This window comes from Pyrus communis, chromosome 5, assembly GCF_963583255.1.
Source record: "Pyrus communis chromosome 5, drPyrComm1.1, whole genome shotgun sequence".
In the NCBI taxonomy this organism is placed as follows: domain Eukaryota; kingdom Viridiplantae; phylum Streptophyta; class Magnoliopsida; order Rosales; family Rosaceae; genus Pyrus; species Pyrus communis.
Window position 1 is genome coordinate 22,338,223 of NC_084807.1, and position 25,546 is coordinate 22,363,768.

Below are 25,546 nucleotides of genomic sequence, written 5' to 3' on the forward strand. Positions count from 1 at the left end.
GGGGAGCAGACACATGCGTAATTAAATTGGCGTGAACAATATAACTTTTTTTTTTAATTTTTTTTTAATAAATGATATTATCTACATTATGTGGTGAGAGATTGAGCTAAGTTTTACAATGGTCTAGTAATAATGTGGTTCAAATTTGTCTTTGGCGAGAAACGAACTTAAGACCTCTCACTTACAAATGAAGAGGAATACCACTAAACCGTAGTACTAAGTGACTATATACCCCTTCTTAATATTGAAGTTTGAATTGACTTTCTTTTTCTTTCATCATAATTTGAATTTAAAATATATTAAAATATTGCTCAAAATAAAAAAATATTTGTTGACCTTAAAAGGGTAAACTTGACATTAAATTTGTAAATAAAATTTGGGTTCCGACTACAATTGTATGTACAACTAAGTAATACGGATTTGATATAAATTTAATTATTGTAAAAATTCATCAATACTTATATGCAAAATCTAACCGTAATTTTTTTAAACCACTCAATAGCACATACCAAATGCAAACAGAAAACCTCAATTTTATTTACCTACAAAGCCGTGGAAAACTGTCGTTTTAAAAGGGTAAGTTTTGCCACTTAAAACTACTGTCTAGTGATATTCCTCTTCACTTGTAAGTGAGAGGTCTTAGGTTCGATTCTCGCCAAAGACGAGTTTGAACCACATTATTACTAGCTTATTATGAGGCTAAATCCACCATATTTTTCTTAATGTAGATAATTTCATTAATAAAAAAAAAAAAGGTAAGTTTTCAAAGATAAATTTAAATTACATTATTATGGCAACCCACGAGAGCACCTACCGTTAATAAGCCAAATAATTTTATCTTGGTCTACCGCCAAACACAAAGTCCTACTAAACCAGCAAACACGACCCAGGACCCAACCCAGACGCCCGGTCGTTGAACCTCAAACCCTCCCTCCCTTCCACCTCCTTTCTCTCTCATCTCTCTCCCTCTCTCTCTCTCTCTCTCTCTGCAATTTTCTTCCGCATATCACTATCGCTGTTCTCGCCAATCTGTCCCTAATAATTTTTATTAATTTTTCCTGCTTTTTATTCAATTTCATTCATGCTATTTGGTTTAAATATTTAGGTTTTTTCAGTACAAATTCTTGTTTTTCTGGTTCTTCTTGCTCGTTTTTGTTGTTGATCTCAATCTGTTTTCTGGGTTTTTCTCCACCCTCCGATCCCATCCATCAGCGTTCTCGTAAGTCAAACTGCATTTCGAGGTTGATACCCTGCGTTTTGTCTGAAGGTACCGATTTTAATTAGCAATCAATTAGGGTTTTGGATTCTTGTTATTGAAATTTTGTTTTGGAATTTTTACATTGGATTGAGTAGCATGTTTGATTATTTTGCTTGTTTGGTTAATTTGAGTTTTGTTTTTGTTGTAGCAGGATGCTAAAGATATGATGAATCAAGGAGGTAATACTGAGAAGATTGCTTCTCTGGACCCGAATTCGCTTGAGGTGATTACTATTATGTCAACTCTTCTATTACGATTTTTGTATTAAATTCCAATTAATAGTAGGAGATTTGATTTTAAGCAGATTTTGATGCCATATAGAATTTGTGTTAAATTTATTCTCATATCCACTCTCTAAGTATAGCCTTGTCCGCATTTGGTAGTTTAGTTGTGAAAAAAACTGAGGTGTTTAGTTTAGCTTGAGCGGTTATCTGGGTGCTGTTATCTTAGGGAAGAAATTATTTTACCAGGTGCCCTATACTGCTTTCCTACAGTGGATGCTAAGTTGTCTCTGATTTTCCATTTGTATTATCCCGTTCAGTTTACTTGACACGTATACCACTTTGATGGTAGCCATTTTTTAGTTGACTCTGTTTAATTTTTCTTATATATATTAATACTAATTGTTTAGTGACTTTTGAATGGAAATGTTGATTAACACATTTTTGCATTTATGTGTGTTTTAGAATCGGTATATTGTTAATGCAAACCAAGGACAGACGCCTTCATATACTCTTTCAACAACTGGTTCAGAAGCTTCATCCTGGAACCTTCATAGGACAGACAATAGCTCGACAGATAATGGGGTTCATTCCCATTCAAATTATCAATATGATCAGCATCCACAGCCGCCTGGGAGTAGTACATCAAATTTGGGAACAGTAAATGCACCACAAGATTACAATAGCTATGCTTCGTACCAAAATTCTGCGGATCCATATGGTTATGGAAGTGCAGGGTACCCAGGTTACTATGACAACTATCAGCAGCAATCCAACCCTTCCTACTCACAGCCCGTAGGAGCATATCAAAATACAGGTGCTCCTTATCAGCCTATTTCCTCATTTCAGAATACAGGGTCTAATGCTGGGTCTGCAAGTTATTCAAGCACTTACTACAATCCTGCTGATTATCAGACAGCTGGAGGTTACCCAAGTAGCAGCTACAATAATCAGACAACTGCTTGGAGTGGCGGAAATTATGCAAATTATACGCCTCATCAGTACTCACAGTACACCCCAGATACCACTGCTGCATATAGTTCTAGTGCTGCAACTTCAACTTCACAAAATTATGAGCAGCACTATAAGCAATGGGCTGATTATTACAGTCAAACAGAAGTCAGCTGTGCTCCTGGTACTGAGAACATTTCTGTTACTAGTACACCCAATGTGGGATGTCCGGTTCCAGGTGCTACCACTGGGTATCAAACCTCGGACAGCCAGCTACCACCACCACCACCACTACCTTCATACGCTCCTTCTTGGAAGCCAGAACCCAGTCCATCTGAATTGTCCTCAGTACAGGTTTGAATTTCCTTTCGCGGAGGGTTTTTTAAAAGGTTTCATGCCCTCCTATGCCTGCTCTTCTTGATATGCTACCTTGTTCAATTCTAATAGTGATCCAAGTCTTAGAATTCATAAGATTGAAACTGTCATTAATGAGTGATATAGTCATTAAAGAGTATTGCTAGTGTACATGGTAGTTATGCCTCAGATTTGGTTTTATAGTGTGCATCATCACATATATAGCCTTTATTTTTGTGTTATGTTTTGTTTCACGTTACAGTTAATCTTTACATTCTTAATCGAACCATTAGATAGAGTTCCATGATATTTCTGACAACTTCAATTGATGGTTTATCTAATGATATTGATTTGATATTAAATTCAAATATCTCTATAGTCATGAGTATGCTGTTGAAATATGTTTGGTTAGTAAAATTATTGTCGTTATTTTTTGGTTTCTCAGTCTGGTGCTGTGGTTTTTGGTGCTCATGATGGTTACTGGAATCATGGGGCTCTGACTTCTCAATCTCAAGTTCACCACAATAGTTCTATGCAACCACACTTCCAAAAGCCTTTGGATGAGAAGACTTCTTATGATAGCTTTCAGGATCACCAGAAAACTGCATTTTCTCAAGCACTCAACATGCAGTATCCTGCTTCTCAGCAGGTGCCCCATGCATCTCATACTTACCAATCACCCTCGCAACCTGTTACATCCCATGCGTCTCATACTTACCAATCACCCTCACAACCTGTTCCATCCCATGCATCTCATACTTATCAATCGCCGTCCCAACCTGTTCCATATGGGTCTCATACTTATCAATCACCCTTACAACCTGTTCCATCCCATGCGTCTCATACTTACCAATCACCCTCCCAACCTGCTCCACCTGTAGGTACACAAAGAGTTAATAAACTGCAGATTCCAACAAACCCTAGAATCACTTCAAATCCAACCTTTGGTCTACCAAAAACTGACAAGGATAGCTGTACAACCACTGTGGCAGCAAAACCTGCTTATATCAGTGTTTCACTGCCAAAGCCAGTTGACAAGGTGACATCCAGTGCCACAGCTGATTCTCTACTTAAGGTATGTCTTCTTCTTTGATGACTGTTGCTTTTTTTATTTTTTTAAGTATCAATACCCAGTTATTTCTTTCCAGACTAATATAAAGATATGATGGTCGTTGCTTCCCATCTTTTCTTCCAGAAATATGTTAGGAGTGGATACTTTGAAGTTTGTTGCCTCTTAAGATGCTCTTCTTAGGTTGCGAGCTATTCTACTATGTTAACTATGCATGGTTATTGAATTGTAACATAACATAAACTGCCTTTCTTGTTACTAACCCTTTTTAAATGCAAGCGTGTACTGACATTCTACTAATATGAAAACAAAAAATTGATAGCGATGGGGCAGCATATAGTTCTACAATGAATAAGCAATTAAATAAGCAGATGGCTTAGGAATGAGCGTGCTCTTATGAAGGGAAAAGTGAGGCAGTGGGCTTTAAATTTCGGAATAAAAAAGGAAGATTTTGTCACCTCAACGTTTGTTTGTATGCTTGTTTTTCTAGTAGGATCTTTGGAATAATAAGTGGAGAAGAGTTGGGGAATTCTTTCCTGCAACTTCATGAAAAAGGAACTCTCTTTCCTCTGAAAATTTTCAATTGAATCATTAATTCCTAACATATAAATTTGAAGGATGATTAACTCTAGAGCATTTTGCAATTTCCCAGGGCTTGCCTCATGATATGGTGTGATAGTAATGAATATAAAATGTCATTCCTCTCTTAAGTTCAAGAATTGATACAAAATCTAGCAGACGGTTATACGTAAGCTATAACTGCTCAACTCTGATTGTGGTTGATAGGTGCACTGCATGTTTTTAGCATCTTAATTCGTTTTGAATACTTAATTGTTTAAATTGATATATCAATGTGTTTTTGGAGATTAGTGTAGCATCCTACCAACATGGTTTCCCTATAATGTGTTTTTACTAATCTGGGTGTTATGCATGTCTTTGTTCTCTCCTTGTATATTATAACATTACGCACATAATGGCACTGTAGTTTGTGACTCTCTATAATCTATGCTGTAGCTAATGAATTTATTTATTTATGCATCGTTTTTCTTTTTCAGCCTGGTATGTTTCCCAAGTCACTGCGTGGTTATGTCGAAAGGGCTTTGGCTCGCTGTAAAGATGATACGCAAATGGCTGCGTGTCAGTCTGTCATGAAGGAGGTGAGCCAAATTGGTTAGAAGTTTTTCTTGGCCAACTGGGAAATCGTACATGTTGATCCTCTTGCAAATTCCCTTTTTCGGCATGACTTTTGGCTTTTTTATCAATTGTATCCTCCCTTAGTAACTGTTATCTAGTATGTTGTGATGATAATAAAACCACTATATACATTGTTGTGAAGAGTTGAGTCTTTTGAGGTCTCTGCATGATGCAATGATTTTCTGTGACTTAAAACCAATAGTCTATTTTTTCTCTTTTTTTAACTCTATACTTCTCAGGGCAATGTTTCAAGGAAACATAGTGTCTGTATGTCTTGGAACTTCTATTTGCAAATTGGGGCTGATGCATGGTCTGGGTTGTCGCTAAGCTGCTAAACTTTTTGTTAATTCCATCGACATGAAGCATGCAAATTCTATTTTTCTCTATACTTCTTGTGTTTGTGTGTGTGTGTATTTTTAGATGGGATGTATATGGTATGTAAAAGTACTTAATTTCCATTTCAGATTATCACCAAGGCAACAGCTGATGGTACACTTTATACGCAAGACTGGGATACTGAGCCTCTTTTCCCACTGCCAAATGAAGATGCTGTTAAGAAAGAGTAACTATCTCACTCCCTCTCTTTCTCTTTCCTTCCGTGGGCTTGTATGTTTACAGTGCATTTATGCACCTTGAACTCATTTGTTTATGAATATTTTGGTAACCCCTGTATGAAAATTGACATGTGATCTGCCATTAACCCGATTTGGTTTTTTATTTTGTCACATTTTCTAACCTACTCTATGTGGGTTGATTAGTTTAAGGAAAATGCTAGGGAGACCATATTTTTAGACCATATTTTATAGACTATATGATGTGGCGGTTAATGGTTGGATTCTATCTTTAAATCATTAAAGAAGGAAGCCAACCATCAACCTCCACATCATGTGGTCTACAAAATATGGTTTAAGTAGATGGTTAGTTTAATGGTACAAATGATTGTATCCCAATGTATAGACCATTGACCTTTAAGTGCTCTGGTTGTGCAGTAGTTTACATTCTTCAAACCTTGTTTCATCATTGCCAAAGTACAAAAGAAGTCCGAATAGACGATCCAAGAGTAGATGGGAACCTCTACCAGAGGAGAAGCCAGTTGAGAAACCGGCATCTGTCAACAATGACAGTTTAAAGTTTTCTTGGATGAATGTCAATGATAAGCAAAGAAAGGTAATTATTTTGTCAACGCATCCCTTTTATTTATTCTTGGAAAGGAAACCCAATTGTCTTAATCTTAAGTACATATATGTTTATGTATAGATGCATATTTTATTTTTACTTACAATATCCGGATCATACATGGTATAAGCTAAGCATAATAGTTTTGAAACATTTTTAGCTTAGCCTTATATAATGTGTGTTCACACATGCAGCCATGGATGGGGAGTGCTGGGTTCAAAGATGGCAATACAAGTAATGGAAAGTTTAATTCACAGGAGCAGAAAAATGGAAGTAAGATAAACCAGAAACCTTTTAAGAAGCAGCGCCTTTCTTATGTAAGTACTGCTGAGAACGGTGATGCATCTAGTGATAGTGACAAGGAACAAAGTTCATCAGCATATTACACTGGAGCAATGGACCTTGCGGATTCACCAGAGGAAAGAAAGAGACGTGAAAATCGCTCTAGGCGTTTTGAAAGAGTGCAAGGACATAGGGCACAAAATAATCACTTCAAACCAAAAAAAGCTGGTGGCGGAAACTTGTATGCCAGAAGGGCTAATGCCTTGGTGCTTAGCAAAAATTTTGAAGATGGTGGCAGCAGGGCAGTTGAGGACATTGACTGGGATTCTCTTACTGTTAAGGGGACCTGCCAGGAGATTGAGAAACGTTATTTGCGCCTCACTTCTGCTCCTGATCCTGCCACTGTAATAATCTATATCTCATATCTTTCTCTTCTATGAACATCCTAGTTAAATAAATCAAATGAACTAGTGGATTTGATGTGTGATGTAACTAATCTGCTAAAGAATCTGTTCTACATGACAGGTAAGGCCAGAGGATGTTCTTGAAAAAGCTTTGCTTATGGTGCAAGATTCCCAAAAGAATTACCTATATAAATGTGATCAGTTGAAGTCCATTCGTCAGGATCTGACTGTGCAACGAATTCGCAATCACCTAACAGTAAAGGTATATTTGATATCTTATGGTTTTTATTAATCCTTTATCATATGGGCTCTAGTTTACTTACCCCTTTTCTGCTGGTTGACTGCCATATCTTTCAAAACCAACTGCTGACTATTTAAATCAACTTAACCAGGTCTTTTTGGCTAATTAGAGTCACTTTGATCACCTATAATTTTTTACGTTTGCTGCTTTAGATCCTAATACAATATTTAAACTCTAAACTTTTGCGGAAGTTTTTTTTTTTATTTTTTTTTATTTTTTTCAAATTCCGTTGTCTGTAATATTATCTTTTGTTTTCAACTGCTGACCCGAATCTTTGTAAGAGGTATGTTCACCTCAGTTTGTCATTCATTCTGCCTAATTTCATGACCAGGTGTACGAAACCCATGCTCGCTTAGCAGTGGAAGTTGGGGACCTGCCCGAGTATAATCAGGTTTGTGATCTTAGTGGGGTTGAAAACAATTTTGTAAATATTTTATGGCATGACACAAATAAGAAGATGACATTGGAAGAACTTGAATAATACCTTGACAAGGGAGGTTGTGGTAAATTATCTACGGGAATCAGTAAATTTGATTAGTTTGGCTTCAATACTGATAATTGTTTATAACATTTTTTTTGTTTATTTATGGAGATACAAATTCATCCGGTGCAGTTAAAAATATATGTACCTTTTTAGAAAGAAAAAAATAAACAAATCTTGTAGAGCAATTTGTATGTTTGAAGTTATTTATTCCTCAAAAGCTCGGGTGTCGAATAACAGTATTTCATGTGGTTTTCAGTGCGCGTCACAGTTGAAATCTCTCTACGCTGAAGGTATTGAGGGATGTCATATGGAGTTCTCTGCATACAACTTACTTTGTGTTATCCTTCACTCAAATAATAACAGAGATCTAGTATCATCAATGGCAAGGTCAGTAACCCTCAAGTAAAGATGACTGTTCTTTTTTGTTGATTAAACTTCCATAAATACTCGGAGTCGTGAGTGGGTCCATTGGTAGTGAACTTTGGTTTATAGAAATACACATTTGGCAGATACGGGGACACTATAAAGTTACAAAATTATGTTTTATTGTCTTCTACTTGACTACCAACAATGTTATTCTATATTTGAAATACCAAGTAGAAATAAATGTGTGCATGTTCACACTCTAGCACTCAAGAGAGTGTTAAGTCACACTTTTCATGTCCTATATTGCCTTTGGTGCAGAATGAAATTTGAGAAATTAATGATTGGTCACCTGATTTATGTAAGTTAGTAATTACTACTCTTTCGTCAAAAAAAGAGATCATATTTGATGAAATGAGTCAAACCATGCATGGACTAAGGTTCTCGAATTTCACTACTTGTTTCGTAAAACTTTGCCTCTTTGTTGCATGTATAGCACGATTATTGCAACTTTCCCCTTCCAGTTTATCAAACCATGTAAGATAACCCTGTGAGATATATTGTCAAATGTTTGCTGAATGTAGCTTGTCAGTTGAAGCAAAAAGAGATGAAGCTGTTAAGCATGCTCTTGCGGTTCGTTCAGCTGTTACTTCAGGAAATTATGTTATGTTCTTCAGGCTCTACAAGACAGCTCCCAACTTGAGCACCTGCCTAATGGGTGGGCATCTCTTTCAAATGAAATTATCTTTTACTTTCTGAAATATAAATATATAAAAAAGGGATTATCTTATAACATTTTTCCTTCTGCAGATTTATATGTTGAAAAGATGCGGTATAAGGCAGTGAGCTGCATGTGTCGATCATATCGGCCTACGATACCTGTTCCTTATGTTGCACAAATTTTGGGATTTACCACCATTACACCCACAAATGAGGAAAGTGAGGAGAAGGATTCGGAGGGATTGGACGAATGCATTGAATGGTTGAAAGTACACGGTGCGTGCCTCGTTGTAGATAACAATGGAGAAATGCAGCTTGATACGAAGGTAGGCTTCAATTACACCATTTCTGTTCACAACGGATATACACATTCGTAGTTCCAAATGTCTTTTCGATTGAATTGTGCATTAGCTGTTCAATATTTTGTATGTAGACAGTGGCTTGACCAAATGGTTATGTTTGAAGTGCAGCCTACATCCTCGAGTCTTTACATGCCGGAGACTGATGCGGTGTCCCATGGAGACGCCACTCTTGCTGTTAACGATTTTTTGACGAGGACAACTTTATAGCGAATTTGTTAGTACCCGATTTTATTTCGAGTCGAGAGCAGCAGAAGATGATCCTGCCTTCGCAATCTAATGCACAAGAAAGGAGTGGGCAACTTCCCAGACTGATAGGGCATTCGGGGTTCCCTGTAACATTAGAGAAAGGAAAGAAAAAGAAAGATAGATTGCTGATGTGTAATTGGAATATTTAGTGGAAAAGCATCCGAATTAGTTAATATCTAATACCCATTCTTTCTTTTTTGGGCAAGTAAAGAATATGGTAAATATACAGAGAAGAAAGAATAAGAAATTTTAGAAAGTTGTTTTCTTGGATTTAATCCATTATTTCTTTTGAGTGCGTTATTCTTGTGGGCATATCCCTAGTGTCAGTTGATTCGTTTTGGGCAAGGATAACACATAAGAAAGTGTTGTTACACGATTCCATGAGGGAATTATTTTTATTGTAACGTCGTCACGAGGTGTTACTGGTGCACATGTTATAACGTGGAGCATTGGTGTATTTTCTCAAACCCAGCTCTCGGATTAGCGCGTAGAGGGTTGGGTTTGAGAAACATTTCCATGTTTTGTAAAAAATCATTGTTAGGAGCACTTGATGCATGCTACTTGGGAATTCAAGACCATCTTCAAGTGTTGCATTTTCATTACAATGCATGCTAAGCTATTTTCGTTAGCATTTTTATCGCACTTGAAAATCGGGACAATGTTTATATGACGCGATAAATGGTAAAACTGTTTCCAAATGGTTTATAACATATTTCTTAAGCCGCACGCAAAAAACATAATCTTAATTTTGAATGACACACTCAACGTTTAATGTTATAATCAAAGATGGAATTTGCATTACAAAAACAAATCCAAATTAATTAAAATTTAACAAATGAACAATCACATATATAATTTAAATTTCTGTTCACTCTTTGGGCGGAGCGGACTGAGGCCACACGCTCACCTTCTCTTTCTCATACTTAATATACACCGCCGCAACCGCCGCCACAAAGTAAACCTGCACCAGCACAACCGGCGGCGTATGATACTTCAACACGCTCTTTCCAGTCGCCAGCTCCACCAGCAGCAACGCCGTTAGACCCAGGATTGCGATTCGCCCGTTTAACCTCTCGCTGTACGGGCTGAACCCGAAATTTACCTTCAACCCGCCAGACACCGGCTCCTTGAGCGGCACCGGTGGAAGGTACAAGTTGGACGCGGATGAGGATCCGGACCCGCTTTTGGACTTCTTGGTCTTCCGGATTTCCGCTTTCTTTCCGGTGCCGCTGCGGTATCGGAGTCGGACCTGGCTCAGCTTGCTGTCGAAGTCATCCGGGCCGGAACCGGATTCGGACGATGGCTCGGAGGGTGGCGTTTCCGGATCAGTGGCTCGGGTTGCGAAGGAGAAGAAGGGTTTGGGCGAGTGGGGTTTGGTCGATGAGGACGTGAGTGGGAACGGGTTGGGGAGTTGCAGGGAGGATGGTGGCATTGTCGCCATTTTTTGCTGCTGTAAAGCTTCAGCTTGTGGAGCTGTCTTGTTTTGGATAAGGATGTGTCTCTAGGATTTTTTTGCTTTTTATTTAATTAAATAAAGGGTATATTATCAATTTCCCCCCTAAACTTGTGACCCTTGGCCAATTTCCCCCCTGAACTTTAATTTTGGCCAATTTCCCCCCTCAACTCTCATAATTAGTCAATTTCCCCCCTCAACTTTAATTTAGCCAATTTCCCCCCTCAACTCTCAAAATTAGTCAATTTGCACCCTACTGTTAAATTTTTAATTTGATCATAATTAAACAAGTGTGTGTAAGAAACTAAATAAGATGTATGTTAATCATGTTCCTATATCTTTATCCTATTACAAATAGATTAAAATTTAGAATTTTACAATTTATCATAGATAGTATTATTAGTCATAATAAATCAGTATGGAGTAATTTTATTTGATTTTTGACTATACAAAATTGATAACAAAAAGGATTGATGTGTAAATTTTTGTATGTGAATACAATTTTCTTTATAAAAGTGAAAGCTAAGTTCAAGTAAATTGCGGAGAATCGAGCTTTAATAAAAAAACGGCTAGTCTATTCATAATTTTCGACTCCTTATTAAGAATAACCCATTTTATTGAAATAGGTTTGATCCATGAGTTTAGGATTATTATTTCTTTTTGTTATTATTTCTTCTTCTACATGCTTTAAACCCGATTCATAACTTTTTCTTATAATCAACCCATGTCACATACTAATTGTATTATGTTTTTGTACATTTTACCCTATATTATGCAGGTGAGTTTATGTTAATTTTAGTACTTTGTTGGAAGCTATTAGAAAGATTGAAAATTAAGAAAAGAATAGATGGAAAATTAAAAAAAAATAAAAATTAACAGTAGGGTGCAAATTGACTAATTTTGAGAGTTGAGGGGGGAAATTGACCAAATTAAAGTTCAGGGGGGAATTGACTAATTATGAGAGTTGAGGGGGGAAATTGGCCAAAATTAAAGTTCAGGGGGGAAATTGGCCAAGGGTCACAAGTTTAGGGGGGAAATTGATAATATACCCTTAAATAAATGAATACTTGAAGCTTTAATTTCTGACCTTTTGATTACTTTATTTATTTATTTTATAGATTTTATTAAAATTTGTTTTGGGTATTTTTAGTATGGGCCTGATGGGGGTGGCGGGAGCCACTTGGGCTGCTAGCTTTTGGGGTTAGGTGAATGTATTTATGAAATGTTAGTGGGCAATTACCAACTCACAAGGTTTTGACACGGGCAATCTTAGACTGAGGAGAAATCAAATTGAACGACTCAAACTGATCAATCTGAACCACACAATCGATTAAACAACAACCAAATCGATCAACCATTCACATTTACAATCTGACAACAAGACGTCATATAATCTCAAGAGTTATAGCCTTTAGATATTTTGAGTTTGATTAAGACCATAGAGGCCTTTCAAGCCAAGCCTTCCTAAGTGCTAGCTAACTCAATGAACCTACTCGCATACCTAACCAGGTACCCCTCATTGAAGTTTTGGTCCTTGTTTTACTTAGGTACCATTGGCTAGCTAAGGAAGATTTTTCATCTCTATCACACTCTCTAATGCCCATTTCCTCAACTAAGGGGCACATCTTCCTCTCTTTTTTTCTCCGAGTTTCTATTTCATAATCGCATCTTTTAACTGAAACATCTATAAATTTTCAGTTTACATGTTCAAACTACATTAATTGATTTTCTCTTATCTTATCTTTAAGTAATTAGCTTTCTCGATTGAATTAATTTTATCGCATGAAAGAAAATGACTAGAGATTTTGACAAGACAGCATCAACATGTGATTAGGCTTTCTGAATCTCTTAATCTTGGATGCCATTAATTCTCTTGTGAGTCATAAGTCCTACCCATAGAGTTCTCCACATTAATTTCGCACATTTTCTGTCTCGTATAATCCATGGAGAAAAGGGATAGAGAAACAAAATCATAGGTACATGATCAATGAAACTGAAATAGCATGCACGCCGCTAATAGGAGGATCAAGTGATATTTATTTTTACATGTAATTTAGAAGTCTTAAGTTCGACTTTATAAAAGAATAAGTTCGATAACTAGCTAGTAGGTCTTAAGTTCGACTTTCATAAAGAACAAGTTCGATATCAAAGAAAAACCCCAAACTTAGCTAACAGGTTGAACTCAAGAGAGATTTTGTAATGTGTCCGAACATAGACATTACACTATATGTCAGTATATAAGTGAAAGAATTTTTTTTTTTTTTTAGGTGTCCATCCACTTATATAATGGTATACTATGTATCTGTATTTTGAACACACTAAAAAAATTTCTTGAACTCAAGTGATGGGGAAAACCGAAATCAATGAAGTCAGAAATATTAAGTAACATGTACAGAAGTTGGCAAGAAATTTATTTCTTTTGTTCTAGATATTAATCCCCTAAAACCTACTAGCTCAGCTCAGCTGAAGTCCCCGACTTTTGAAGCATATGCGATCAGAACAGGCTAGCCGCAATATATCCAACTCATCATAAATATATATACCGTTGTGTGGTAATGTTAATTGAACTTGAATAATTTTCTAAACAAACGAGGACAAACCACTAATACTACCGCTAAACCTAGGATAAGCCTCGCAGTTGTGTGCCTAACAAGTAACAACTGGTGTCTTCATAGTTCAGACCTAACGATCTTGACCACCCATGCTGAAAAGGGGAAAGTAATAGTACTCTCCTTAAAATCATGTGTCAAACAATCGCAAAATTAATTAAGGTACCTGATAGGGATTTTTAGGTACCTACGCAAAGAAGTTAAAACCACACAAAATACTTGCAAGAGAACAAGGTTGTCGTAGTATAACGGATCAAGCAAGGTCGTTCTCCATAGGGATTGAATGAATAATTTATGTAAATACCAAATCTTAATTACTTATTTGAAAACAAAGTTTGGAAGAAGGTGATTTTATTACCTAAAATATTAAAAACGAATTTAATTAAAAATAATTAAATAAATTGGGAAAGTAAATAAAACAAAAGAAAATAGTTTTGAAAATAAATTTGAGCACTAGGGTTCCGCCGTCACCTTAACAATCATACATAGTTATTCCAATTACTAATGACTTACACATGCATGTTTTGAAGGTTAGGTTTTCCTAGTATATATCCTACTTGGAACCTCCAACATAAAACGTATATTTAATATGCAACTCGTCTGTGGTGTCCAGATCGAATGTGAACATGCAAGACTCATTAAGTTTTGTGAAATCCTTTTTGAAAAATCAAATAACCCTTAAGACGTGTTGTCCATCCTAAGAAGTTACATATATTAACCACAAGAAGCCAGCGCCAATTTCAGGGACAACCCTCCGCCAAAATTGCATCAAATTACTTTTCTAAATATCCTAATGGTGGCCAATCATCAAGAAAATTAGACAGTTTAAACTGGTGATTAATAATTCAAAACTTGCATGCATAATATCATAAGTAAATTGAAAAGAAACTACATATTTTTGCTAAGGCTCATGGCCTCGCCCTAGCAAATGGAAATTAGTTATGAACAATCATAAAACAAAATACTATTAAGAATATGGATAGAAAACATCTTGAAAATAAACTTGAATTATCAAAAGCTCTCTAAGCCTAGCAAAATGTGATGCGTTCTCCTCCTCTTTCTCTCTAATGGCTAAATAACCTTATTTATACTACTACAAAATAAAATCCTACCTAGAAAAGGTAGATAAATAGGAAATAAAAGGTTTCCTATTTGAACTGAAATTCGGACTTCTCAGAAAATTAGATTTTTGACTGACCAAATCAACTCCGATTTGGTCCTTAAAAGATCTCTTTTGAAAGATGAAGACGTCCCCTACAAATATTTAGAAGGAATCTTCCTCAAAATATGCCATCTTAACCTTCAAAATGCCGAAAATGTCCAAAAATTTCAATCTGGAAACGCTGCACACTGGGTCTTTATTTCATTACCACGGTCAAACGGCTTAGTAGAAAAATCTAAAACTTTGATATAATCATTTTGAAAGACCCACGAACATACTTCAATTAGAATCACTCCAAAATTCATCCGTTTGATCACTTTTTTCTCCAGAGGAAATTGAATGTCCTACATTGAAAATACATAACAAAGTATCAAAATTCTACCAAAATAACCAATAAATTAATACTAAGAATAGGGTAAAATATATAGTATGATATGGACTCATCAGTACCGACAGCGAGTGACCCAAATTTAATGAATTTACTAGACAATCTAGCAAACAATGGCCAGACAACAAAGTTAAACTCTTTGGCCTCGTTTGATATAGAGGGTCGGATTAAAATTAATAAGACGTTATTTTCAAGGTAAGTTGAAGGAAGAAACGAAACAATTGTGTTCAAGTTGGATGTAGAAGCATTACCAGAAAATACCACTTGCCCTACAAATCTTGCCTGACAGAATGCATTTGTGTTCAAGTTGAATGTAGAAGATGATTACCGACCCATTAAGAAAACTTATCAATATTTCACTCCCTAGCTAAAATAGTATTATTAATGAAAGAGAGAAGTTTCATTCATGTCTAATTCCCATCTAATCGCGTCAAAATAAATATATATATATATATATATATATATAAAAAGGAAACTTGATATAAGTCCAATTTTTTGAGCCAATAGTAGGAATAGTCCAATTTATTAAAATAAGTCAAATTCCTTAAATCTTATTATTTTATTATCAATAATTATCTCTTCACTGATAAAATTTATTATAAAAAATCAAATTTCTTCCTAATTATCTCTTTGATTAATTTTTTTTTTTTGTTCTTTCTTGTTCTTTATCCCGTTTTAAACCCCATTTATAGATTTTATTTTTTATTTTTATAATCAACCTATATCACAAGTTAATTATATTTATCTACCTATATAACAGATTCCTTTTTATAATCAAGTAAGATTCATGTGTCTTGCCTGTAGATATATTATGTTTTTTTCTACCTTTTAGTTAGGTTTCATAAATTACTTATAGGTATGATATACATTCATATTTTTGTTACTTGAGTTAGGGTAGAATGATTTACAGATAGATTTATGACAATATATTATTTTTTTGTTATATGATATTAATTATATTTTTTGGGGTTGAAAATGCATAATATTAGAAGATTTTAATTGATTTTTAATATTTTTAGAAAATATAAATGAGCATTAAAAAAATAAATACATATAATTAGGTAATTGGACTCACTCCTAAAAACTATCTATATTTTTGGACCTGGATCTAAAAGCCCGCCCACCCCCCCCCCCCCCCCAAAAAAAAAAAAAAAAAAAAAAAAGAAACCAATATCCTTTGCCTTCAATACACCTTGAATTTTTAGGCTTATTTATTAGCTTTTTAGTCAAATGATGTTTAAATTTGGCATAACTCTTTGGTGTTTAAAATTGAAAATATATAAAAGTAGTCCATGAGTTTGTCCGTGGCCAATCATTTTGGTCATTCCCTGAAAAATATATTCATTGAATGGAAAAGCAAGTGGAGAGGTTGATTGGACACAAATACCCTTAATTTAACGGAAATTTTTCACAAAATGATCAAAATTATTAACGGTGAACAAACCCAGGGACCACTTCCATCGATTTTCAACCACAATGACCAAAGTGAAAAGTTGTGACCATTTCAGAGATCATTTTAGCTTAAAATTCTTATTTCAAGGAAGGCCTTGGTTATACTCAAGGGACATGTTATCACAATCCGCCAGGTATAAGATAGAATCTCTCCTCTCTCAGCTCCAAATATATTGAAGAAATTAAACTCGCCAACAATCAAATAGCGATAATTGAATTGAGTAGTAAATACCAATTTATATATGCAATTAATTATTCTGCAGAGCAATTAATCAGCCATAGGGCCATACCTTTTGTACTCGGGTACATGCATATTAATCAACCCTCACCAGCCACATACAACTGGTGGAAAAAAAAAAAAATTAGAGTTTATATTAACTTAACTAATTACCTCCTACAACTTCCAGCCTTAAATTTCACACGACACATTTTGGGTTTGATTCTTGGCGCTGGTAAATCACACGATGATTGTTAGGGGAAGACTGAAATGCATTTGTAAGTTTTTCCGGCTCATGAAACTGCTACATAGAGCCAAAATCTTATGAATAAAAACAAAATTAGGGCTAATTTAGAACCAAAATGATATAGCTTAAACAAATTCAAATTAGGGTGAAAGCGTGTGAATATATAGATTAATTTGTAAAGGGAGAATAATTATGTGGTGGATTGAGTGTGGGTGAACCGATTAACCCCTTAAATATATATACTATTTGATTTTGTTCCCCTCCAAAAATTAGTTGTCATTCATGTCCTCTGTGTGTGGGGATTAAATTTAGATAGTGTTGGTGAGCAAAGTGGGGAAAAGTTAATTTGTTTTGTTTTTTTTGGGTCTTGTTCTTATATTTTCATGTTTTTAGACTTTGAATTCTAAAACATATGCATGAATGAAGCGTGCCCGCATTTCACTCCAAAACTAAATCAATTATACAAAACCAATACTTGTTATGTATACTGTCACACACAAACTAATTATTATATAAACCCTTAATTTCTTATACAAAATAGGATTAAGTACCTAAAACCTCCCAACTTTTTACTGTCATTTCAAATTAGTTTCAACTTTTTAAACATTCTAAACAAGTACCCAATCTATTAAAAATATCACATATGTTAGGCCCCAAATAATTTTTCCGTTAAATGTACATGTGACACCAATAGATCCCACTTATTTGCTTACTTGGACACTGAAATAATTAAAAAAAAAAAATTACTTCATAAAAGACATGAAGATGAAAAAATAAAAATAAATAAACAAATTTACAATAAAATGGCAAACAAAAATGAAGATTGGAAAATCTCTTAACAAAGAAGAAGGTTAAGAATTCAGATAGGGTTAAAGGAGGTTGTTTCTGCTCATGTGATTTTCTCATTTGCCAATTTTCGGCTAGCACAATTTCTAGTTCTTCTTTGTGGAAGATGATGGTGGCTGCATCATGGGAGTTCATACCATTTTAGCAACAACCATGACCTTCTCGATATTGGTGGCTTGACTTGTAGGGTGAAGTTTGCGGTTATGCGCTTGGTTTGGAGGTGATGGCTTGAAAGGGGTAGTGAAGACTGTTACTTGATGGAAGCCATGCTTCCATGACATTCTATTGATGTTGGAGGCAAAGTGGGCCCTAGTTAATTTAACAAAAGTTTAATTGGGGCTTAACGGATATGATATTTTTAATAGATTGGGTACTTTTTTGTAATGTTTATAAAAATTGAGACCAATTTGAATTGATACTACAAATTTTGAGAGTTTTAGGTACTTAACCCTACAAAATATATGTTTATTAATCTAGAATACACTTACACTGATATAATATAGATAAAAGACGAATTTATTTTTTATGATATAACATTAAGAACAATAAGATATAACATTTGAGTTATATCTGACTGAAACATTATTTTAATTCTCGCGATTAGTATATATCATTTGTAACAGTTGTACAATCTGCATGAAACACCAACAAAATGAAGACTTGCCCTTCCAAATCAACGTAATTCAAATTTCCGATATAGCATTTGGAAAACCCTAAAGTAAAAAAAAAAAAAAAGAAGTAAATAAAATAAAATTTGACACATCGTCCTCTCTCCCGCCAAATAACCAGGGCTTATTTTTATCTTTTTTTTTTTTTTTTTTTTTTTTACCGCCTCTTGTTCTTGCTCCCAAGCAACAAGGCAAAGTAAAATAGAATCCTGAACAGAAACCCCCAAGCCACCGTCACCCACAGGCAGTTCCACTTGCTCAAGTCCGTCACTCCCTGCTGCTCCAAAATATCCGCCCCCGTCGTCAGACACGTGGACCGCGTGATCCGCATCCCCAGCGTCTCGCTCATGTCATCCAGCAGCTTCAGCTTCATCGCGTCCGGCACTGTCCCCAGCGGCGTGTTGTCGAAGATCTGTATCCCGCGAACGAAGCATTTCGCGGTGTTCTGAAACTCGTTCTGCAACACCCCCTCGTAGGGATACTTCACCAACGACAAGTAGTGGAACCAAATCCAGTACGCCGGGATTCTATTGCGCGTGATGAAGAAGCCGCTGAAGAGGAGGAAGTAGGCGAGTATTGCCACTACGATTGTGTACCCGAGCATCACTTGTGGGACCACCCCGGAGAGAAATGTCACGAACGAACTCCCCGCCCAAAACGACGCGAATATTATCAGAAAGTAGAACAGAAACCCGGACAGTCCGCCGTCGAGTCCCACCGCCCAAAACGTCGTCACTGAGAACGCGATCGAGAGAAAAACCAGCGACGGCAGCACCACCAGAGAATGCGATAACACGTAGGAGGACCGGCGGTAGGCGTTGTAGGCGGTTTCGCGCATGAAGATGTAGCGTTCCTGGAGGAAGATGGGGAGGGCGTCGGCGCAGGTGTAGAAGGTTGTGGACATCGCGAAGGCGATGAATCCGAGGCGTTCTTGTACACCTTTCGGGGAGTCGTCGAGGTTCCAGAACATGGTGGCGAGGATGAATCCGGTGACCATGACAGTGCCGAGCCGGATACCGAAGAGCTCCGGCATTCTTCTGGCGTTTTTCATTGAACGGTTGGCAAGCACCGCCATCTCGACCCAGATCGGGTTCGCGAATGTGGGAACCATAGAGTTCGGGCTCGGGTTGTTGTTAGTGGCTCCGGATACCAACTTCCCGCGAGAAATGCTCGCACTTATCGCCTCCTGGAGAGGAACGACATGTCGCGCGTCGGAGGCTCCTCTGTACGACGCGTCGTTAGGGTTGGAGTGCTTCTTGCTCTGCCAGGTTCTGTTGAACTCCACCAGGCTCTTGGTCCCGCCGGGCGAGCCTTCGAGTTCTCGGATTACGTCGAGGGCGAACTCGGTCCGGTTCTCGGACTCGGGTATCGGGTACCCGAACTCAGCGAAGTAGGAAGGTAAGTTGGCGGGGGAACCACTGTAAACGGTTTGACCCCGGGTCAGGAAGAGTAACCGGTCCAGGAGTCCGAGGATCCGGTAACTCGGCTGGTGTACGGACATCACGACAATGCTCCCGCTCTGAGCGATTCGCTGGAGGACTTTCACCACCATGAATGCGCTGGTGGAGTCGAGGCCGGAGGTCGGCTCGTCGAGGAAGAGGATGATTGGGTCGTGGATGATGTCGATTCCGATCGAAACGCGGCGTCGCTCCCCGCCGGAGACTCCGCGGTGGCCTTCGTCACCGATGATCGTCTTCGCGGCGTTCCGGATGCCGAGCTGGTCGATCAACGCCTGGACGCGGGACTTCTTCTTAGATTTTGACAGCGCGCGGGGGAGGCGGAACTCGGCGGCGAACATGAGTGTCTCTTCGACTGTGAGCATCGGGAAGAGGAGGTCGTCCTGCATGACGTAAGCGGAAATCACCTTCAGGAGCCGAGATTCAAGAACCTCGCCGTTTAAGCTAACGGCGCCTTTCAAGCTTCCCTTCGCTATCCGATTCGCCAAGGCGTCGATCAAGGTGGATTTACCCGACCCGCTCGCGCCGAGAACAGCAAGAATCTCGCCCTCGCGCGCTTCTCCCGAGATGTCATTGAGCAGCGTCCTCGTCTGGGAGAAAACACTCTCTCCGCCGCTGATGGGGTCGGAAGCCGTGGCGGCGCCGAGTCGGTTATTGCAGCCGGATAACATCCCGGACAAGCTGAACTTGCGGCGGACCTTGACACTGTAGGTCAGGTTGTTAAAGGAGAGGACGAATGGCAAGGAGCGAGGCTCGAGGCTGGCGTCGGAGATGCCGAGTGCATGGTGTGCCGGAGTCTCGCCGCCGTCGCCGGTGGCCTCCTTGCGTACATCACCAACATGCTTCAGTAGCTGGCCGAGCGAGGGCGAAGCGCCGTGGGTGGCGCGTGGGAAGTCGTCTAGCTCCATGGAAGTGAAAAACGGCGATATCTGATTGTCCGCCACGCGAGACGACATCCGTATCGGTTTCTTTCTCTCCAAGTCTCCTGATACTTATAGTCGCGGAGAATGTGATGCAAGTGAGGAGAGAGAGAGAGCGGTTAACGGCGTGTTTGGAATGGGCTTAATCTCTCAGAAAAGTGCGTTAAATCAGAGCATGTTGTTTCGTCTGGCCTCTTCAACTCAACAATAGTTTCTGTCTCTCTCTAAAACTCTCTCTCTCTCTCTAGAAGTGAGAGAAGTACGTGAGTCAGTGTTGGGCTTCTGCTTTATGGAGTTATGGAGAAGTGCTTTTCAATATATAGAAAGATAACAAACAGGAAAATGGGTGAGGTCTGGGTGTGGGTGTAGGGTTTACTTACCTTCATCTGTTATTTTTTCTGTTTTATTTTCTGTTATATTAATATGATTTTCTACTGATTTGAAGGGGGAGGTGAGAGAAAGGTAACCTACAACGCCTAATCCCATCTCCGTACGTCTTCCCCTCCGCCTCTAGTTCTGTTTCTTGAGCAAGGATCGCAGCACACGTGGGTATATGGGTTGCTGACACGTGGAATTATGTTTTTTTTAGCAAAAGATTTTTCAATGTTCTCAGAACACAGAGTGGTACACCACGTGTCACTATACAAGTGGCAAGATACTTGTGTTAACAAATTAACAACTTACAAAATAAAACTTTCATCCACTTATATACTGACACGTAATTTATAACCTGTGTTTCGATTACAATAAAAAATTTCTCATTTTTAGCAGGGTTGACAAGTTTTTGGGGTTCATGAGGAAATTAGGTTGGGTGTTGATCAAATTGTGCGTAAGCAAAGTAAGGCTGCATGTAATTGTATCCACTTAGTCCATAATCTATAATTGAGGATCGATGGCCTAAGGGGCCACCGTGATTTCGCTGCCCACTTCATGGTGTTAAGCTATCGAGCCATATAAATTTGGAGAAGTAAGTAAGCAACAACATGATTGATACATTTCATTTCTATGATTTTTTACTAAAACAACAAACGCAATGTTATAATTTGACTTATGCAGAGCTTTTATCCACTTGAATAAGGATTAGTTATGAGATTCATTATACATTGAATTTTAACGATTTGAACAGTCAATTCTTTATTCATATAACATCTCCGAAATCCTTTACTCATTTAATTATCATGATGAAGTTTCAATATTTATTACAGTATAATGTTTATCAGTTTCTTTGAACTCAATTAGATGTCTCAAACATTTCCGATTTTGTTAATATTTTGCAAGTATGATTTCTAAACTACAACTTGAAAAATAAACGGTTCGGATTATTGAAGTTCGATGTTGAGTGAGCCTACCACTATTCCTCATTTTTCCCAAGTGAAGATCCTTTTTTTTTTTTTTTTTTTTTTGAAACAAACGATATTATCTACATTAAGGGGTTGGGAGAGTAGGCTAAGCCATTAGCTAGCAATAATGTAGTTCAAATTTATCTTTGACAAGAATCGAACCTTACCTTTCATTTACAAATAAAAAGGAATATCACTACACTGTAATACATTATTAGATACCCCAAAATATTAGTCGCAAACTTGGTCATGAAGCGATAGGGTTACAATTTATGAGGTGCATGCATGTGGTTAGCTGGAAGCGGAAGGTTACTGTTTTCAGTCAGTTTTCCTGTGTAAACCAGAAATACTAGCTAACTGTGGGGGCACATGTTTAATGTTACAATTCAATTTCCAGTTTTCAGATCTTCCTACTTTCTTAATCGATTTACATTTTCTGGGACGGGTTTAATTTTTTGGAAAATTAATAAAAATGGTTTGAAAACTTTGAGTTTTAACGCTAAGGATAAAATAAAGGGTAAAATGAATAACACTAGGTTTGACTTTTTAGTATAAAAATATAATTTTTCGTTGAAATAAACAATACCGTGTACATTTTGTTAAAACTCCCTTAATTTTTTGGGTTATTGATTTTAATTTTTTTGGGTTATTGATTTTAATGGGGGTTATATTGTGATAACTTCTAAGTATGGATATGTTTCCACTTGGAGGCATTTGCTTTGGGATTGATAAGTCTATTGGTAAGACCATCTCCATAAACGAGACGTCAATCAAGGCTAAAAGACTTCAAGGTGTTCTTCAAAGGAGATATTATATATAACGCCTCAACTAAATTATTTGACTCTTTACTTTCTAGTTGTCTTTTTTTTTTTTTTTTTACATGAAACTAACATGGAGTCACATGCCTTTGATTTAATTTTTTTTTTTTGTCTTCGATATATAAGTTTCTATTGGATGATGCTATTCACACACCTATTTTTACCTTTCATACACCCTTCTCAATTTCCAGTTGTTGGATGGAATGAATTAAAGAAAATTAATGGATAAAAATTAATAATAGTCTGTAAAGGCTTAAAATAGATGTGTGAATAACACTACCTTTTTAATTTCAATAGCAAATGTAAAACATCTAATAACTCAGGTTATACTTGTATAACACCCCAATTTATATTATGGGTATACAATGACAGCTGCATGATACACATAAATCCAGAACAAAATCTAAAAGAAGAATGAAAAATCAAATTTGGTAGCTTTGACAAGCTTTTGACCCATTAGCTTCTGAAAAAGAAGAATGAATTATACAACGGGAGTACACCGTCATTATAAAGGGATGTGATATTCACACATTTCTTTTTACTTCTCACACATTTTTAATTGGATGAATTGAAAAAGATCAAATGATAAAAATTAACAAGGGATGTGTAAGAAATAAAAAAGAGTGGGTGGATAGCACAACCCTATTATATCCGTATCAATAATACATCGATATGTGAAGTTTCTCTTTACACGACGTTGCATCATTGACACAGAATGCTACAGTAATGATATACTCGTGTCATGTAAGTTGCTCTTGTCAGGAAAAAAAAAAGTTAAGAAACAAGGAAAAGATTAAAAATTTGTTATAGTAACGATATACTCGAGACATGTAAGTAACTTGTCGGAAAAAATAATAATAATAATAATAATTAAAAATAAATAAATAAAACAAGGGAAAGATTAAAAATTGGAGAGATTGGTAGTTAAATATAGATAGGCTACCCCATCCTTCACCGAATCATAAGCTAACTCAACCAACCAATGAAGAGATGGGAAGGGAGGGAGGGAGGGGCTTACGTGTGAAAAGCTAAGCCCCCAAAAGTCAACAAAAAAAGTTAGCATGCAGAATCAGCATGTTCTCCTCCAAAAGCTTTTGGCTTTTATTGCATGCTGTACTTGTCTTGCATTTCTTGTAGTTCTTCACTCCCACTTTACACTCATATTATGCCACTTTTCGTGGGGGGAACTGTGTTATTGTTTGGGAGAAATTCTGGGTTCCGGATGACGGGACCACGTGGCCGTCCAGTTGAAAACATATCCGGTGGAGCCAATCTTGGATGGTTGGGTCGGGTTAGGTTGGGATAAGAGAGCGATACGAGTCTCACCCGTGCTTAGCGAACTTAGATGCGTTTTGGACTGAAACACGAATTTTGAACCGAGTTTGCAGTGCTCAAAGCGTACTCCGCCCCAAGGAAGCCACGAGCGTAATCCGATGATGTCGAAGGCTAAGCAGCACCAAATGGGTGCTATATGCTTGCCGGACATTTTTAAGAACCCCAAGTTATACAATGCATGGTCCAGAACCCCACAATTGAGAGGCATAGCACAAAACAATGAAACAGAAGTTGCTTTGGTGGGCGGGTGTATGTGTGTGCATATATATATATATATATATATATGGGGCATTTTGATATAAGTGCCTTAGTTTTCAACTCTATAGACTAAACATTTGTTGGTTTTTGAGATTTAATTAAAAATTTTTCCTACAAATTTGGAGTTTCATCTATCATAACTATCATTTATTTGTACCAAAATTACAGATTTTACCACTGCCTAAATTCTTCACGTCAGGAAAAAAGTGCAAAGATTTTAAAACAAATTTCCTACAATCTAGCTCCTTTGATTCCCTCTAAAGATAATTATACAAAAAAAAAAAATGATTATCTACAATTTATAAAGGATTAAAAAACCCTGCCGTTTGATATTTTTTTTTCCCTTTCAAAGAAGAAATAAAATACTATTTAAGATATTTGTAGTAATCCATATATAAATTTTTGTAGTAATTCATATAACAAAATAACATCGAGAATAATACAAACGTACCAATAAAAAATATGTATGAAAACAAACCTACTAAAACCGGAAATAAACGTACTAGTAAACAACGTTGAAGAACAAAAGTAAATGTACCAATCTACGATATGTATAATATTAATCGTACCCATATGATACCAAACGGTACAATCTATAATGTATATATACAAAAACAATCGTAACAAAATCATGAAAAAAACCTATCAATCAACGAGAACAAAACTAAATGTACCCTTTAAGGGAAGGGATCCCCATTTTTCAAAAAAAATGGAGACACCCTCTTGACCATTAGATTTGACTTTAATGAAATTATATGGCTGAGATTAAATCACAGGCCACAGAATCTCAACCACAGGATTTCATTAAAGTCAAATCTAATGGTTAAGATGATGTCCCCATTGTTTTTTGAAAAATGGGGATCCCTTCCCTTAAAAGCTTCCTATATATATATATATATATATATATATATATATATATATATATATGTATATGTATGTGTATATGTGTATGTATGTATGTATGTATGTATGCATGCCCTTTAAGGGAGTT

The 25,546-nt window shown here is 36.9% G+C and overlaps 3 protein-coding genes across 4 annotated transcripts; 1 reads left to right on the forward strand and 2 right to left on the reverse strand.

Annotated features, from left to right (window-relative positions):
• Positions 1-896: 896 nt before the first annotated feature.
• LOC137734916 (SAC3 family protein A-like) lies at positions 897-9,649 on the forward strand. Of its 2 annotated transcripts, none has more exons than XM_068474240.1 (14): positions 897-1,267; positions 1,407-1,481; positions 1,945-2,784; positions 3,230-3,859; positions 4,909-5,010; positions 5,512-5,609; positions 6,037-6,214; positions 6,418-6,909; positions 7,031-7,171; positions 7,542-7,601; positions 7,951-8,081; positions 8,642-8,775; positions 8,868-9,103; positions 9,248-9,649. In XM_068474240.1, the coding sequence occupies exons 2-14, from the start codon at positions 1,422-1,424 to the stop codon at positions 9,344-9,346; spliced, it is 3,201 nt and encodes a 1,066-aa protein (XP_068330341.1). In that variant the 5' UTR covers positions 897-1,267; positions 1,407-1,421; the 3' UTR covers positions 9,347-9,649. The 2 variants fall into 2 exon arrangements, with proteins under 2 accessions (XP_068330341.1, XP_068330340.1); XM_068474239.1 differs by having other exon boundaries at positions 1,410-1,481.
• A 473-nt stretch (positions 9,650-10,122) lies between these two features.
• LOC137735347 (uncharacterized) lies at positions 10,123-10,905 on the reverse strand. Its single transcript, XM_068474769.1, has one exon. It carries the CDS (start codon positions 10,824-10,826, stop codon positions 10,254-10,256), a length of 573 nt encoding a protein of 190 aa, XP_068330870.1. The 5' UTR covers positions 10,827-10,905; the 3' UTR covers positions 10,123-10,253.
• Positions 10,906-18,259: 7,354 nt separating this feature from the next.
• On the reverse strand, positions 18,260-21,173 carry LOC137734960 (ABC transporter G family member 6-like). The gene has a single exon (XM_068474301.1). It carries the CDS (start codon positions 20,838-20,840, stop codon positions 18,585-18,587), a length of 2,256 nt encoding a protein of 751 aa, XP_068330402.1. The 5' UTR covers positions 20,841-21,173; the 3' UTR covers positions 18,260-18,584.
• Positions 21,174-25,546: the final 4,373 nt, after the last annotated feature.